This window comes from Eriocheir sinensis, chromosome 37 (genome assembly GCF_024679095.1).
Source record: "Eriocheir sinensis breed Jianghai 21 chromosome 37, ASM2467909v1, whole genome shotgun sequence".
Lineage (NCBI taxonomy): Eukaryota > Metazoa > Arthropoda > Malacostraca > Decapoda > Varunidae > Eriocheir > Eriocheir sinensis.
Window position 1 is genome coordinate 15,908,191 of NC_066545.1, and position 14,635 is coordinate 15,922,825.

Here is a 14,635-nt window from a genome sequence, read left to right on the forward strand (position 1 = left end):
CTCTCTCTCTCTCTCGATTAATTCAAAATATACAAAGTAGGAAAATGTGTGTGTGTGTGTGTGTGTGTGTGTGTGTGTGTGTGTGTGTGTGTGTGTGCGTGAACAAATGGACTCAGGGTAATGTGGTAGGCCTGAGGAGGAGGAGGAGGAGGAGGAGGAGGAGGAGGAGGAGGAGGAGGAAGAGGAGGGAGGAGGAGGAGGAGGAGTTAAGAAACGTGGCGTGACGGAGCTGTTGAAGATTACTGAAGAATATTATCTTTTCCTCCTCCTCCTCCTCCTCCTCCTCCTGCTCCTCCTGCTCCTCCTCCTCCTCCTCCTCCTCCTCCTCTTCGCCTTCGTTTTCCTACTTTCCGTTATGCACATTTATCACATTCAACAACAACAACAACAACAACAACAACAACAACAACAACAACTTCGAGCAAAAAAAAGAAAAGAAAATCAACAAAAAAGGAACAATAGATAGAATAGATAGATAAATATATAGAGAGATAGAGACAGACGCGGATAGATAGATAGACAGATAGGCAGGCAGACAGAAAGATAGATAGATAGATAGATAGATAGATAGATAGATAAATGAACAAATAAATAAATAAGCAGATAAACAGATAGACAGATAGATAAACAGACAATCATCAAATACTGGGACCATCTTAGATTGATTAGGCCTTGATAGATAGATAGATAGATAGATAGATAGATAAGTCTGGCACCCTCTCCTAGAATCAGCTGACCCCTCCACACACACACACACACACACACACACACACACACACACACACACACACACACACACACACACACACAGCTTACCTTCAGGCACACGAGAGGAAGGTCTTACAGCGCCACAGCACCACAACAGACACACAGACACACAGACACACACACTCTGACACGGGAAGAGGCTGCAGCGACGTCCCCTCACCGACACTTCTTACGACAGACTGAGCTGCTGGCCAGTGAATGACCGGACCTTAAGCACTTAGGCGTCCAAGAACACACATACTATGACACGGTGATCCTAGGAGTTTGGTGCATTTCCAGGGGTAGTTGTATGACCCCGGTGGTAGTTTGGCCCTTCTTCTGTACCCATGAACATAAAGAAACACTCTCTAGAACCCGACTGATATCCTTTTTGGTCTTTGGAAATAGTTGATGTGAGGGAGTGACCGGATCTTCAGCACTTAGGCGCCCAAGAACACAAACTTGGACATGGTTTTCCTAGGAGTTTGGGGCATTTCCAGGGGTAGTTTTATGACCCCGGTGGTAGTCTGGCCCTTCTTCTGTACCCATGAACATAAAGAAACACTCATTAGAACCCGACTGATATCCGTTTTGGTCTTTAGTAATAATTGATATGAGCGGCGGAAGCGCGACCCGGTGTTGCTACATAGATTCTCGTACTCATAAAAAATATCGTATTCATCAGTTCCAGACCACCATAACTATCGTATCCACACAAATAACGCTAATCCATTGATGTAAGTGTTAAAAGTCGTTAATTATTGATGTTTTTTTTGGTTTATGGGTTAGAAAACGGAAAATACGTTGTTATGAGTACGATAATTTGTTTGAGTTTCCACAGACACTCCCACAAGCCTTCTCTACCCTCCTCCTCTTCCCTTTCTCTCTCTCTCTCTCTCTCTCTCTCTCTCTCTCTCTCTCTCTCTCTCTCTCTCTCTCTCTCTCTCTCTCTCTCTCTCTCTCTCTCTCTCTCTCTCTCTCTCTCTCTCTCTCTCTCTTTCTCTCTCTCTCTCTCTCCCCTCTTCTCCTTTCTCCTCTATACAGAACAAGTAGAGAAAGAGAGAGAGAGAGAGAGAGAGAGAGAGTGAGAGAGAGAGAGAGAGAGAGAGAGAGAGAGAGAGAGAGAGAGAGACCATATTAGAAAACAGAACGAAAAAAAACAAGGGTAACAATACTAAAATCACTTTATTATTGGCTCACTCATTACATAGGGAAGATAAAATTACTCGAAGATAAAAAAAAGATAATGAAAATAATAACAACAACAACACAACCCTGGTGATAATTTGACCCTCCTCCCCTCTCTTCCTTTCTCTCTCTCTCTCTCTCTCTCTCTCTCTCTCTCTCTCTCTCTCTCTCTCTCTCTCTCTCTCTCTCTCTCTCTCTCTCTCCCTCTCTCTCTCTCCCCTTCCCCTAAAAGAACACTCATTAGAACTCGGCTGATTTCCTTTTTCGCCTTTGGAATTAATTGATGTTAGCGTCTGAGGATACCTACCCAGTGTTACTATATAGATTCTCGTACTCCTCTGACGTAAAAAAAAAAAAAAAACCTCATACTATCGTACTCATCAGGTCCAGTTTTATTGCATCACCCGAGAAAGCAAGAAACAGGGAGAATAAGACACAGACATGGGCAAAGAAAACAAAGGTACCACTCTAGCAATTATCATACCTTGGTGACCTGCGTAATTAAGGCTCGATCACAGGTAAGCAGGTCAACTAATACTAACCTGGGAATAATGATAATAATAATAAAGTAATGACCTTGCAACATCTCCCCGACCTGCCCCGACCTCGCCCCGACCAATGGCAAGAAAGATTGACGTGTGTGTGTGTGTGTGTGTGTGTGTGTGTGTGTGTGCTAGATGGCTTGCTGCTGGTCGAATACTGGGTTCTGCACAGTGGTGGCCGCACTCTTGTACAGCGGGTTCTCCTCCTGCCGAAGGGAGAAGAAAACGGGGTGTGAGCGTGAGGGATAAACAAAAGGAAAACGGGATGTGGGCGTGAGGGAACGTAGACTAAACAAAAATCCCCTTACTCCCTCCCTCCCCCCCATCCGTTCCCTCCTGTTCCTTTCCATCTCTCTCTCTCTCTCTCTCTCTCTCTCTCTCTCTCTCTCTCTCTCTCTCTCTCTCTCTCTCTCTCTCTCTCTCCTCCCCTTCCTTCTTCTCTTTCCCTCCCCTTCCTTTCTCTTTCCTCCCTTACCTTTCCCTCTCTCCCTCCCCTCACTTTTTCCTTCTCCCTCTCCTCCCTTTTTCTCTCTTCCCTACCTTTCCCTCTCTTCCTTCTCCTCCTTTCTCTCCTCCCCTACCTTCCCCTCTCTCCCTCGCCTCCTTCCCCTTCCCTCCTGTTCCTTTCCATCCCTTTCTCTCTCTCCTCCCCTCCCTTCTTATCTTTCCCTCTCTCTCCCCTTCCCTTCCCTCCTGTTCCTTTCCATCCCTTTCTCTCTCTTCTCCCATCCCTTCTTCTCTTTCCCTCTCCTTCCCAACCTTTCCCTCTTTCCCCTTCCTTTCCCTTCCTGTCACTCACCGCATTGAATTTCGCGTTTTGGCTTTCCTTCTCGAACTTCGCATATTCCCGCTGGTCGTGAATGTGTGTGAGGATCTTCCATATAAGCAGCGTGATGAGCCCCACCGCCACAATGGTCCCGATGACGCCAAAAACGATAGCTGAGGAGAGAGTTGATGTGTGGGGTGAGGCGGGGAGGGAGACGAGGAGGGAGGGAAGGTTGAGGCGATGGGGGTGAGGCAGGGTGCGTGGGATTGGGGGGGAAGAGGGGGGATAAAGGGGAGTGTATGTGAGGAATGGGCGAGGGACGGGAAGGACAGGGCGAGAACATAAGAACATAAAAACATTAGTCTGCAAGATTAAACTCATTACTACGTGTCCTACCCGACTCTTGTACCATCAGAGAGAAGCAAATAACGGCATTCCATTGATGTAGGTGTTAAAAGTCGTTGATTATTGAATTTTTTTTGTTGTTGTTTATGGAGGAGGAGGAGGAAGGACTGTGAAAGGGAGGAACAGGGGGAAGATGATGGAAGGAGAAGATGAGGAGAAAGAAGGAAAACAAAAAAAGTATAAAAAGAGACAACGAAGATGAGAAAGGAAGAAAGTGAGATAATGAGTGTGAAAACGGAAAAATACGATGTTATGAGTACGATAGTTTGTTGAGTGCGATAGTTTGTTGAGTGCGATAGTTTGTTGAGTGCGATAGTTTGTTGAGTGCGATAGTTTGTTGAGTACGATAGTTTGTTGAGTGCGATAGTTTGTTGAGTGCGATAGTTTGTTGAGTGCGATAGTTTGTTTACGTTTTCACAGATACTTACGCAGGATGGGGGGCGGCTCCGGACACTGCCTTTCAGTCTGCACAAACACCTCGTCTCGGCTCTCTCTCTCGAGGTAGCGGTACGTGAAGTTGACATAGCACCCATCCTCGTCCTCGACCGTGCACAGCCTGGCGCCCTTGTACACTTGGTCTGGAAGAGGTGAAGGGTGAGCATCGAGGAGGAGGAGGAGGAGGAGGAGGAGGAGGAGGGATAAGCTGTAATGCCCCCCCCCCCCCCCTGTTGTCTCACTCCCCCCATTCTCCCCGGCATTACAAAGGAAGAAGAAAAATAGGCGTCAAGAAGGTTACAAGAGGAAAAACTCTCCGCCGCTAAAGGTCAAAGAGGGGGTCAGTCGGGTTCTAATGAGTGTTTCTTCAGGTTCACGGTACAGAAGAAGACTAACACTACCACCAGGGTCATAAAACTGCTACTGGAAATGCCCACCACTCCTACGAAAGCCTTGTCAAATATGTGTTCTTGGGCGGCGATATGTCTTGTAATGACGAGAACAAGAGATACACAGATATAAATTGAGACAGACAGATTGATAGAGACAGAACAGGAGGTAGAGATGACAGACAGGCAAAAAAAAACATACAATAACAGATAGTAAGAAAGAGAAGGAGAAAAATGGGAAAGAGAAACACAGATAGACACATACAGACAGGCGAAAAACGGAGATATATGTAATACGACCCTAAAACTCTCCTTCGCTCACCGTTCAGACTATCCACGGCCTCGGACTTCATGCAGGTGTTACAGTCGTGCTGGCGGGGGCCGTTGCCGAAATGGATACACTGAACACAATCCTTAAACTGGCTGCACTTCCCCGTCCCGCACCGCTGAAAGGCAACACGGGGACGAGATCAGACTTCTGGGTGTGTTGTATGTCTGTGGCTGTCTCTCTGTGGCTGTGTTTTGTAGGTGTGTTCAGTGTTCTGTGTCCTGCGTCTGTGCCTGTACCTGTATCCTGTGTCTGTGTCCTGTAGGTGTGTTCAGTGTTATGTGTCCTGCGTCTGTGTCCTGTAGGTGTGTTCAGTGTTATGTGTCCTGCGTTTGTCCCTGTACCTGTATCCTGTGTCTGTGTTCTGCGTCTACCCGTATATGTGTGTCCAGTGTTTGTGAGTGTGTGTGTCAAATTTCAACCATAAAACACGGTGAATTTTTTTTTTTTTCTGCGTATATTTCTTTCCTTTAGTGTTTTATGTGCAAGCTGGATGTCGTTTCCTAAGACTTTCAGAAGGGGAGAGGAGGGAAGTGTGTGTGTGTGTGTGTGTGTGTGTGTGTGTGTGTGTGTGTGTGTGTGTGTGTGTGTGTGTGCGTCAAATTTCAACCATAAAACACAGTGAATCATCTTTTTTTTCTGTAATTCTTTCCTTTAGTGTTTTATGTGCAAGCTGGATGTCGTTTCCTAAGATTTTCAGAAGGAGAGAGGAGGGAAGTGTGTGTGTGTGTGTGTGTGTGTGTGTGTGTGTGTGTGTGTGTGTGTGTGTGTGTGTACAGGGGCACTCACCAGGCAGTCCTCGCAGAATCTCCCGGTGTAGGTTTCGTTCCCCTGCGTGTCACACCTACATTTGCCACACTCACACGTGCCATGGCCGGAACACACCTTGTCAGACCCTGGAAAGGAGCGAGTCATGAGGCTGCCCACGCACTCACGCACTAGCTCACACGCTCTGCTGGAATCACACCCTCACTCACTCACGCACTCACTCAACCACTCTCACTCACTCATTATCTCACTTTCTTCCTTTCTCATCTTTTTTACTTTTTTTGTTTTCCTTCTCTCCTCTCTTTCCTCCCTCTTTTCCTTATGTACCTTCCATCATCTTCCCCCTCTTCCTCCCTTTCACAGTCCTTCCTCCTCCTCCTCCTCCTCCTCCTTACCTTTTTCTATGCACGCCAAATCGTCACGACACTGGCAGTGGGCGCCCTTGAAGCCTGGGTCGCACTTGCACGTGTCACAATCACACACCCCGTGGCCGGAGCAGTCCTGACCCGTTCCCAGCGAGCACTTGCGTTTGTTGCACTCACAGAACTGACCGCTCACGTACTGCGGGATCGAATACCATCACCATCATCATCATTATCATCATCATCTTTATCATTAGCATTAACAGACGAGGCTTTCAGGTGGACGGGTAGGATGGAAAGGTAAAGGGGGAGGAAGGTAAGGAGGGAGGCTAAGAGGTGGAGATAGGTAAGGAGTGAGACGGGAAAGGGGGAAGGAAGGCAAGGCAAGGGAGGAAGGTAAGGAAGAAAGGTAAGGGATGGGGTGGGGAAGGAAGGTAAAGAGGGAAGGAAAGTAAAGGAGAAAGGAAGGTAACAAGGGCTTTTTTTCTAGCGGGCATTTTCTTAGCGGACTTTTTTTTCTCTGCCCTTTTTTTTTATTGCCCTTGAGCCGTCTCCTTTGCTGTTGCTGTGAGGTAAGGAGGAGGAAGGTAAGAGGGAGAGGCGGTACACAGGTCGGCTTCACTAACCTCCTCTTTACACAGACAAGTCCCACAGGAGCAGCGACCCCGCCCCGAGCAAGGCCTGGTCTCCTCCTCGCTGGCAAAGCACCTCTTGTCCAGGTCCTCGTTCCCGCCGCTGGCAAAGGAAGTGGAAGGAATGAGAGATAAGGGAATGGACGAGGACATAGTGTAGGGGAAGGAAGGGGGATAAAGGATGGGAAGGGAAGGAAGGGGGATGAAGGATGGGGCGGGGAGGAAGGGGTATGAAGGGAAGGAAGTGGGGTGGAGAATGGGAAGGGAAGGAAGGGGAATTAAGGATGGGAGGGAAGGAAGGATGGGAAGGGAAGGAAGGATGGGAAGGGAAGGAAGGGAAGGGAAGGAAGGGGGATCCTTATTTTTCCTTCCTTTCTTTTCTTCTCTCTATCCCTTCTGTCCTCTCCCCCTTCTTTCATCGTTCTCTTTTTCCCTCTCTCCCTTCTTTCTTCTTTACATTCTTTCCTCACTCCACGTATCTATCCTCCCTCTGCCTAACTATACCACAAAGTCAACGTGGACTAACCTAACCTAACCTAACCTGACCTAACACCCACCTGAATCCACCGGAGTCGCCGTCACCCCCACACTGGCACTTGTCCCCGTAGTATCCATAGTCACAGGCACAGACTCCGCACACTATCTGACCGTGATCGTTGCATTTTGATTTGTCGGCCTGTGAGGGTGGAAGAGGAGCGAGAATACGTATGTAGCAGTGGTGGTATGTGAGGGTGGTTAGCGTTGGGGAGGGTGGGAAGAGTAATGGTGGTGTGGGGGGGAGGGGGGGAGTGGTGGTGTTGGTATGAGAGAGCCGTGGAAACTAATACACTGGTGGCAGCGGTGGGATAGTGGGAAAGGTTTTATGACGGCGAGGGAGGCAGTTCGAGGGCAAAATACAAAGACATTAACAAAAAATCCCCCTCGATGCTTCTCCGACAAAAGACAAAAGAATGAGAGGCCAAAAGAGAGGTCAATTTTGGGTGGATGGTGACCTGACCTGCTCCACTCTCTACTAGTCTCCCCTATTAGCTTATTGATGTAGCTAAAACCCGTATTCTTAAAGGTATCGGTCTCTCAATTCGACTATTTAAAAACACTTTCGTAAAAGTTGCTGCTGGGATTTTCGTGGACTGCTTTGTGATTCTGGTGATAGTTTTACAAGACTGCTGCACCATGAACGGGAAAATCACCCATGAAAACCCGGTTAAGCTTCTCTTTAGCCTTGGAAATTGGTCGTCATGGGAACCCGATAGGTTTAAGAATATGGACTTCAGTACCTCACCACAGACACACACGGACACTCACATCGGCAGGAGGACAGTCACAGGAGCAGAGGAACTCGATGTCCAGGATCACTTTGTCCTCCAGCGTCTTCACCTCCACGATCGATCCCTTGCCGTTCGCCGGGCATCTGTTGGCCTGGAAGAGCGATACAGCGAGAGTCATACATCGCGGCGCTACTATAAATAAAATTCGCCTGCGGTACAACGGGGGAGAAGAGAAGGCAAGACACCAGTTTTTGACGAAGGGACGAAGGAGGGTGACTGAGGGCGTTCTTACCGTGACCTCGAGCGTGAAGGTGACCTCGTTGTTCTCCTTGATGTTGTCGCACTTGTTGGTCTTCGTGATTTCGCTGCCCTTGCACGCCGAGCTGTAGGCGATGGTCACGTCGTCGGTGCTGTTGTCAGTCAGAATCACCTCGCTCGAGATGCTCTGAGCCGCGAGAGAGAAAGAGAGATTTTACATAGATTTACATAGATATTGACCCACATTTTACATAGCTTTACATAGATATTGACCCACATTTTACATAGCTTTACATAGATATTGACCCACATTTTACATAACTTTACACTGATATTGACCCACATTTTACATAGCCTTACACTGATATTGACCCACATTTTACATAGCTTTACATAGATATTGACCCACATTTTACATAGCTTTACATAGATATTGACCCACATTTTACATAACTTTACACTGATATTGACCCACATTTTACATAGCCTTACACTGATATTGACCCACATTTTACATAGCTTTACATAGATATTGACCCACATTTTACATAACTTTACACTGATATTGACCCACATTTTACATAGCCTTACACTGATATTGACCCACATCTTACATAGCTTTACACTGATATTGACCCACATTTTACATAACTTTACATAGATATTGAAACCCGCATTTTACATAGCTTTACATAGATATTGACCCACATTTTACATAACTTTACACTGATATTGACCCACATTTTACATAGCCTTACACTGATATTGACCCACATCTTACATAGCTTTACACTGATATTGACCCACATTTTACATAACTTTACATAGATATTGAAACCCGCATTTTACATAGCTTTACATAGATATTGAAACCCGCATTTTACATAGCTTTGCATAGATATTGAAACCCGCATTTTACATAGCTTTACATAGATATTGAAACCCGCATTTTACATAGCTTTACATAGATATTGAAACCCGCATTTTACATAGCTTTACATAGATATTGAAACCCGCATTTTACATAGCTTTACATAGATATTGAAACCCGCATTTTACATAGCTTTACATAGATATTGAAACCCGCATTTTACATAGCTTTACATAGATATTGACCCCCATTTTTAAACGTCTCTGCACCTCAGTTCCCCTCTTTGTTAAGCCTCTCGTTGAAGTTGCTGGGATTTTCATGGACGGTTTCGTGGTCCTAGTCATGGTTTTCCACAACTTCTACACCATGCACGGGAAAAACACCCATGAAAGCCCTATTAATCCCTTTACCTTTCTCTCCCCTTTCCCTAAAACTTCCCTTCACCTCTCCTCCTCCCATAACCTTCTCTTTACCTCTTCTCCCCCTCTCCTGCACCTTCCCTTGACCTATCTCTCATTGTTCACCTCGTACTGCTCCTTGATGAGGTCCACCACGTTGGAGGAGCCCTGGCTCAGTAGGCCGTAGCTGAAGGTTTCGCTTTGTTCGGAGAGATCCTTATACAGCTTCGGATTGGACAGAACGGCGAAGATAACGTTGATGCCCCTTTCCTCCGAGACCTTGATGATCTGAGGATGTGTGGTGAGGTTGGTTAGCGTTGGGGAGGGCGGGAAGAGTAGTGGTGGTAGAGGGGAGTTAGTGGTGGTGATAGTATGAAAGAAGAGGCATGGGAATGAATACACTGGTGGCAGCGATGGGATAGTCGGAATGTTCTTTGTTCTGCCCCTCTCCTTTACGATCTTGATAAACTGTAGGACGTGTAGTGAGGTTGGTTATAGGTGGGGGAGAGGAGAGCAGTGGGGGGGGGGGGGAAGTGGTAGTAGTGATAGTGTGAGAGAAGAGCCATGGAAATTAATACATTGGTGGCAGCGGTGGGATAGTCGGAAAGTCCTTCGTTCTGCAGTGGCCCAGAAATGACTGAAAACGATGATGACAGTAGTAGTAGTAGTAGTAACAGTAGTAGTAGTAGTAGTAGTAGTAGTAGTAGTAGTAATATGAGGAGGAGGAGGAGGAAGAGGAGAAGTAGGAATACACCTGGGACTTACCTGGCCGATGGAAGGGTAATCATATTTGTCGTAGTCTGTGTACTCTCCATGTTCGTTCAGGTGACAGGTTTCATCATTGGGTACCACGACACCCGCCAGCTGAAATAGGAGGAGAACCAGGAGGAGGAGGAGGAGGACGAGGATGAAAAGGATAAGGACAAGGGGGAAGGAGGAAAAAGATTAAATTAGGTTGATTAATTAAGGTGATATTTGTGGTGGTTGTGGTGGTGATGGTGATGATGGTGATGAGTTACTAGAGCCCCTTCCCTTCCCTTCCTTGCCTATTCTTCCTTTCCCCTTCTCTTCCCTCTTCTCCATTTATCCCTATCCCCTTCCCTTCCCTTCCTTGCCTATTCTTCCTATCCCCTTCCCTTCCCTCTTACCCATTTATCCCTATCCTTTCCCTTCCCTTCCTTGCCTATTCTTCCTATCCCTTTCCTCTTTCACTGTCCCTTCCCCATCTTCCCTTCCTCCTATTCCTTCTCTCCAACTGCTTAACTCACCCGTCCATCTCCTGCTTGGTGGAACGAGGCATCGGTGGAGAAGACAAGGATGCGCCTGGCTACGTCCCTCCAGCCAATCTCACTCTTGCACACCATCGCCTGCATCAGAGCATCGAACCCGCCCTCCGGAGAGTCGAGGTTCCCGGAGATCTGGGCTGCTTTCACGCCTTGCTGCGGGGTGGGAAAGGAAGGAAGGCTGGGTTAGTGGGAGCTTGTGGTGATGGGAGTGGGGGTGGTGGAAGAGGAGGAGGAGGAGTATGGGAAGGAGGAGCTGGAGATGGAGGAGGAGGAAAAAACGAGTATATGAAGGATTAAGAAGAGGAAGAAGAGGAGTAGGAGGAAAAGGACTATGAGAAGGAGGAAGAGGAGAAAAAAGAGGAGGAGGAGGAGGAGGAGGAGTCTTACCTTAAAGTCTTCCGGTTTATTGTTTAACTTCATGTCGTTCCTGAAGGAGTAAGTCGGGGCGCAGCCAAAACACGGGGTCCTGAAACAACAACAACAACAACAACTGTAACACCACCACCATTACCACCACCAACAAGTACAAAAACACCACTTCCAACACCATCACCATATACCATTCATGTCCACTGCTACTACTACTACTACTACTACTACTACTACTACTACTACTACTACTACTACTACTTCCTGTACCAAACCACGACCCCCACCACCCCAGACTGACACCTTCCTCCACCCCGTCCCTCCACTCTTCCCTCACACACACACACACACACACACACACACACACACACACACACACACACACACACACACACACACACACACACACACACACACACTAAATACATACTTCCCCGACGCCGTATCCGCGTAAGGCATCATCACTTTATCCACGAAGGACCCGAAGCCGATCATGTATTGGTCGGTGAGGTTGTAGAGCGTCTGAGCCAGGACGTCGCTCACAGCCACCAAGTTGTCCTTATCGTCTCTCATTGAGTTCGAGAGGTCCATTAGGTAGTAAAGGTCCACGGGGTAGGCGTTAGCTCGACGGTACGTGATGCTTATGTTCTGGGCCTCACCTGAGCGAAAGACAGATAGTTGGATACAGAGCCGAAGAATAGAAGATCGTGGCCAACTTAATAGGTTTTGGGGGTTTTGAGCCTCACCTAAGCAATGGGTAGATAAATAATTGATGATTAGACAAATACATGGGGTCGTTTTCTTAAATGTTTTAGGGCCCAAGCACATATGTTTGACAAGGCTTTCGTGGGAGTTTGGGGCATTTCCAGCGGTGTAGTTTTATGACCCTGGTGGTAGCTTGAGAAAATGACAGTGAATGAAAGATAAAGATGAAGAAGATAAATATAAAAATAGATAAGGAGAAAGAAAAGGAAACTGAGAGGAAGGAGGATAAGATAGAAGGTTGAATAGAGAGAAAACAGGAGAAGTAAAAGAAAAAAGAAACTGAGTAAATTAAAATAGACAAAAAAGGAAGAGAGATGAATATATTAATAGTGTTAGTTAAGGACAGCCCGTGACAGTGTGTGTAGGGGGGGGGGTTGTTTGTTTGTTTGTCTGTTTGTTTATCCCTTCAAAATACATCCTTTGCTGTAAAAAAAAAGAGAGAGAGAGAAGGAAAAGAAGTGCGTGCGTGTGTGTGTGTGTGTGTGTGTGTGTGTGTGTGTGTGTGTGTGTGTGTGTGTGTGTGTGTGGGTGTGTGTGTTGTTTGTTTATCGGTTTGTTTATGCCTTTAACTTATCCTCTTTGCTGTAAAAAAAAGAAGGAAAAGAAGAAAACATGACAGAGGTGGATTTTCACTAACCTTTCCTGAGACGAAGCTTGATTCTCTGCGGCTTGAGCTGAATGATTTCCTCGTTGGGGTTTGCTTTCTGTTTCCTCTCCCTCACTTAACAGGACGAAAGAAAGGGCAGCGGTGAATTAGGGTCGGGGTGTAGGGGGAGTAATAATAATGATAATATTAATGATGATGAGGGTAATGATGATAATGATAGTGATGCTGGTAATGGTAATCACTTTCGTCGTCTTTACCTATCATCTTTTTTTTGCTCTTCTTTTATCCCTTCCTCCTTCCTTTTTCCTCCCTTCCTTCATCATCCCCCTCCCCCCCTTCCTTCTTCCCTTTCCTCCATTCCTCCTTCTCTTTCCCTCCTCTTCCTCATCCCCCTTCTCCCTCTTCCTTCATCCCTTTCCTCCATTCCTCCTTCTCTTTCCCTCCTCTTCCTCATCCCCCTCCCCCCCTTCCTTCATCCCTTTCTTACATTCCCCCTTCTCTTTCCCTCATCATCATCCCCCTCCCCCTCTTCCTTCATCCATTTTCCTTCCTTCCCTAACCTCCTTCATCCTTTCCCTCATCTCCTTCTCCCATTCCTTCATTCCTTTCGTCCCTTTCCTTCATTTCCTTCCCCATTTCTTCATCTTTCCTCCATCCCTCCATCCCCTTCCTCTCCTCCTCCTCTCCCCCCCTTTTCCTTCCTTCCCTCACCTCCTCCATCCTTTCCCTCATCTCCCACCCCCTTTCCTTCCCCTTCCCTTACCCCTTTCCCTCGGCCCCTCCCATAACCTGAACCCTTCCTCCTCCTCCTCCTCCTCCTCCTCCTCCTCCTCCCTTCCCCCACCCCTTCCAACCCTCCCCCCAATCCTACCCAATCACCCACTTGTCAGGTCATCGTCTCGCTCCAACAGGACCTCGTTTTGGGGGTTCTGCAGGTAGATGGGGTCACAGAAGGAGGTCAGGTTGATGCTGGCGCCGTGTTGACAGTTTTCCATCCCTTCCTGCAACACGAGAAAGCCATTAGAAGGGTATTTAGGGGTTTGGAAATGGAGTTTTATCAAATTCGTGGTCACTTTGTTAGGCTAGGTTAGGTTAGGCTAGGTTAGGTTAGGTTAGGTTAGGTCAGGTTAGGTTAGGTTAGATTGGGGCTAGGAAATGAAGTAGCGTCGAAATCATGGTCACTTAGGTTAGATTAGGTTAGAAAGGATTTATTTTCCTCCTTCTTCTTCTTCTTTTCCTTCTTATTTTCCTTCTTTTTCCTCTTTTCCTTCTTTTCCTTCTTCTTTTCCGTCTTCTTTTTCTTTTCCTTCTTTTCCTTATTTTCTTCTTCTTCTTCTTCTTCTTCTTCTTCTTCTTCTTTTCCTTCTTCTTCATCTTCTTCAGCCTTTCCCGTCTTTCATATGGAGTCACCAAGTACCTTTATCCAACGAGGAGTACCGATTAGAACCGTGCGTACAGATTAGCGAGCATTCCTCACCTGTCCTAATCGCCCTATTCAGTGCGTGGAGTACCGATTAGAACCATGCGTACAGATTAGCGAGCACTCCGTACCTGTCCTAATCGCCCTATTCAATGCGTGAGAGCTTATACAGACTGGCTAGCACTCCTTCGTACCAGCGTTGTCAAATTATCGTATCCACCATTGTATGTACCCTTTTTAAACACTTAACTATAGCAAAAAGACACTAATAAATAAACCTTTCAACGATAACTATAAATAATTGTTGTTGGAGTGGAGGAGACACTTTTGGGGTCGGAAATCGGAAAATATGAGAGGCTAAGTTCGACAGTTTGGTAACACAGCTCCTTCCCTGTCTCCTATCCTCTATAATTTGTCACCTTCGAATTACTTATGCGATTATTTTATGAGGGTGACGATATCGGGGCGTTTTACTAAACATTTTGTCGTCCAAGAACAGATATTTGACAAGGCTTTCATAGGAGTTTCGGACATTTCCAGGAGTAGTTTTATGACCCTGGTGGTAGTCTGACCCTTCCTCTGTACCGTGAATCTAAAGAAACACTCATTAGAACCCGATTGATCCCCTCTTTGACCTTTAGAAATAGCTGATGTGAGAAATGAAACCGTCTTATAAAACACTTTCGCTTCTCACATTAACAATTTCTAAAGGTTAAAGAGGGGGTCAGTCGGGTTCTAATGAGTGTTTCCTTAGGTTTACGGTTCAGAAGGAGGGTCAAACTAACACCAGGGTCAAAAAACTACTATTGGAAATCCCCACAACTCCTACGA

The 14,635-nt window shown here is 46.5% G+C and overlaps 1 protein-coding gene and 1 long non-coding RNA gene across 2 annotated transcripts in view; one reads left to right on the forward strand and one right to left on the reverse strand.

Annotated features, from left to right (window-relative positions):
• Positions 1–14,635, reverse strand: part of LOC127008470 (uncharacterized) — a 31,282-nt gene that overhangs the window by 14,113 nt on the left and 2,534 nt on the right. Inside the window, exons 3-19 of the mRNA XM_050880616.1 lie at positions 13,268–13,385; positions 12,415–12,498; positions 11,443–11,671; positions 11,031–11,109; positions 10,626–10,796; positions 10,123–10,221; positions 9,484–9,645; positions 8,123–8,275; positions 7,868–7,981; positions 7,120–7,238; positions 6,557–6,665; positions 5,964–6,129; positions 5,590–5,696; positions 4,795–4,918; positions 4,077–4,226; positions 3,277–3,416; positions 2,618–2,683 (exon numbers count right to left, since the gene is read on the reverse strand). Coding sequence (XP_050736573.1) covers positions 2,618–2,683; positions 3,277–3,416; positions 4,077–4,226; positions 4,795–4,918; positions 5,590–5,696; positions 5,964–6,129; positions 6,557–6,665; positions 7,120–7,238; positions 7,868–7,981; positions 8,123–8,275; positions 9,484–9,645; positions 10,123–10,221; positions 10,626–10,796; positions 11,031–11,109; positions 11,443–11,671; positions 12,415–12,498; positions 13,268–13,385 — 2,190 coding nt within the window. The remainder of the gene's footprint in view (positions 1–2,617; positions 2,684–3,276; positions 3,417–4,076; positions 4,227–4,794; positions 4,919–5,589; positions 5,697–5,963; positions 6,130–6,556; positions 6,666–7,119; positions 7,239–7,867; positions 7,982–8,122; positions 8,276–9,483; positions 9,646–10,122; positions 10,222–10,625; positions 10,797–11,030; positions 11,110–11,442; positions 11,672–12,414; positions 12,499–13,267; positions 13,386–14,635) is intronic.
• LOC127008388 (uncharacterized) lies at positions 4,926–5,386 on the forward strand. The gene is made up of 2 exons (XR_007761067.1): positions 4,926–5,065; positions 5,106–5,386. It is a non-coding gene; the product is annotated as an uncharacterized LOC127008388 (long non-coding RNA).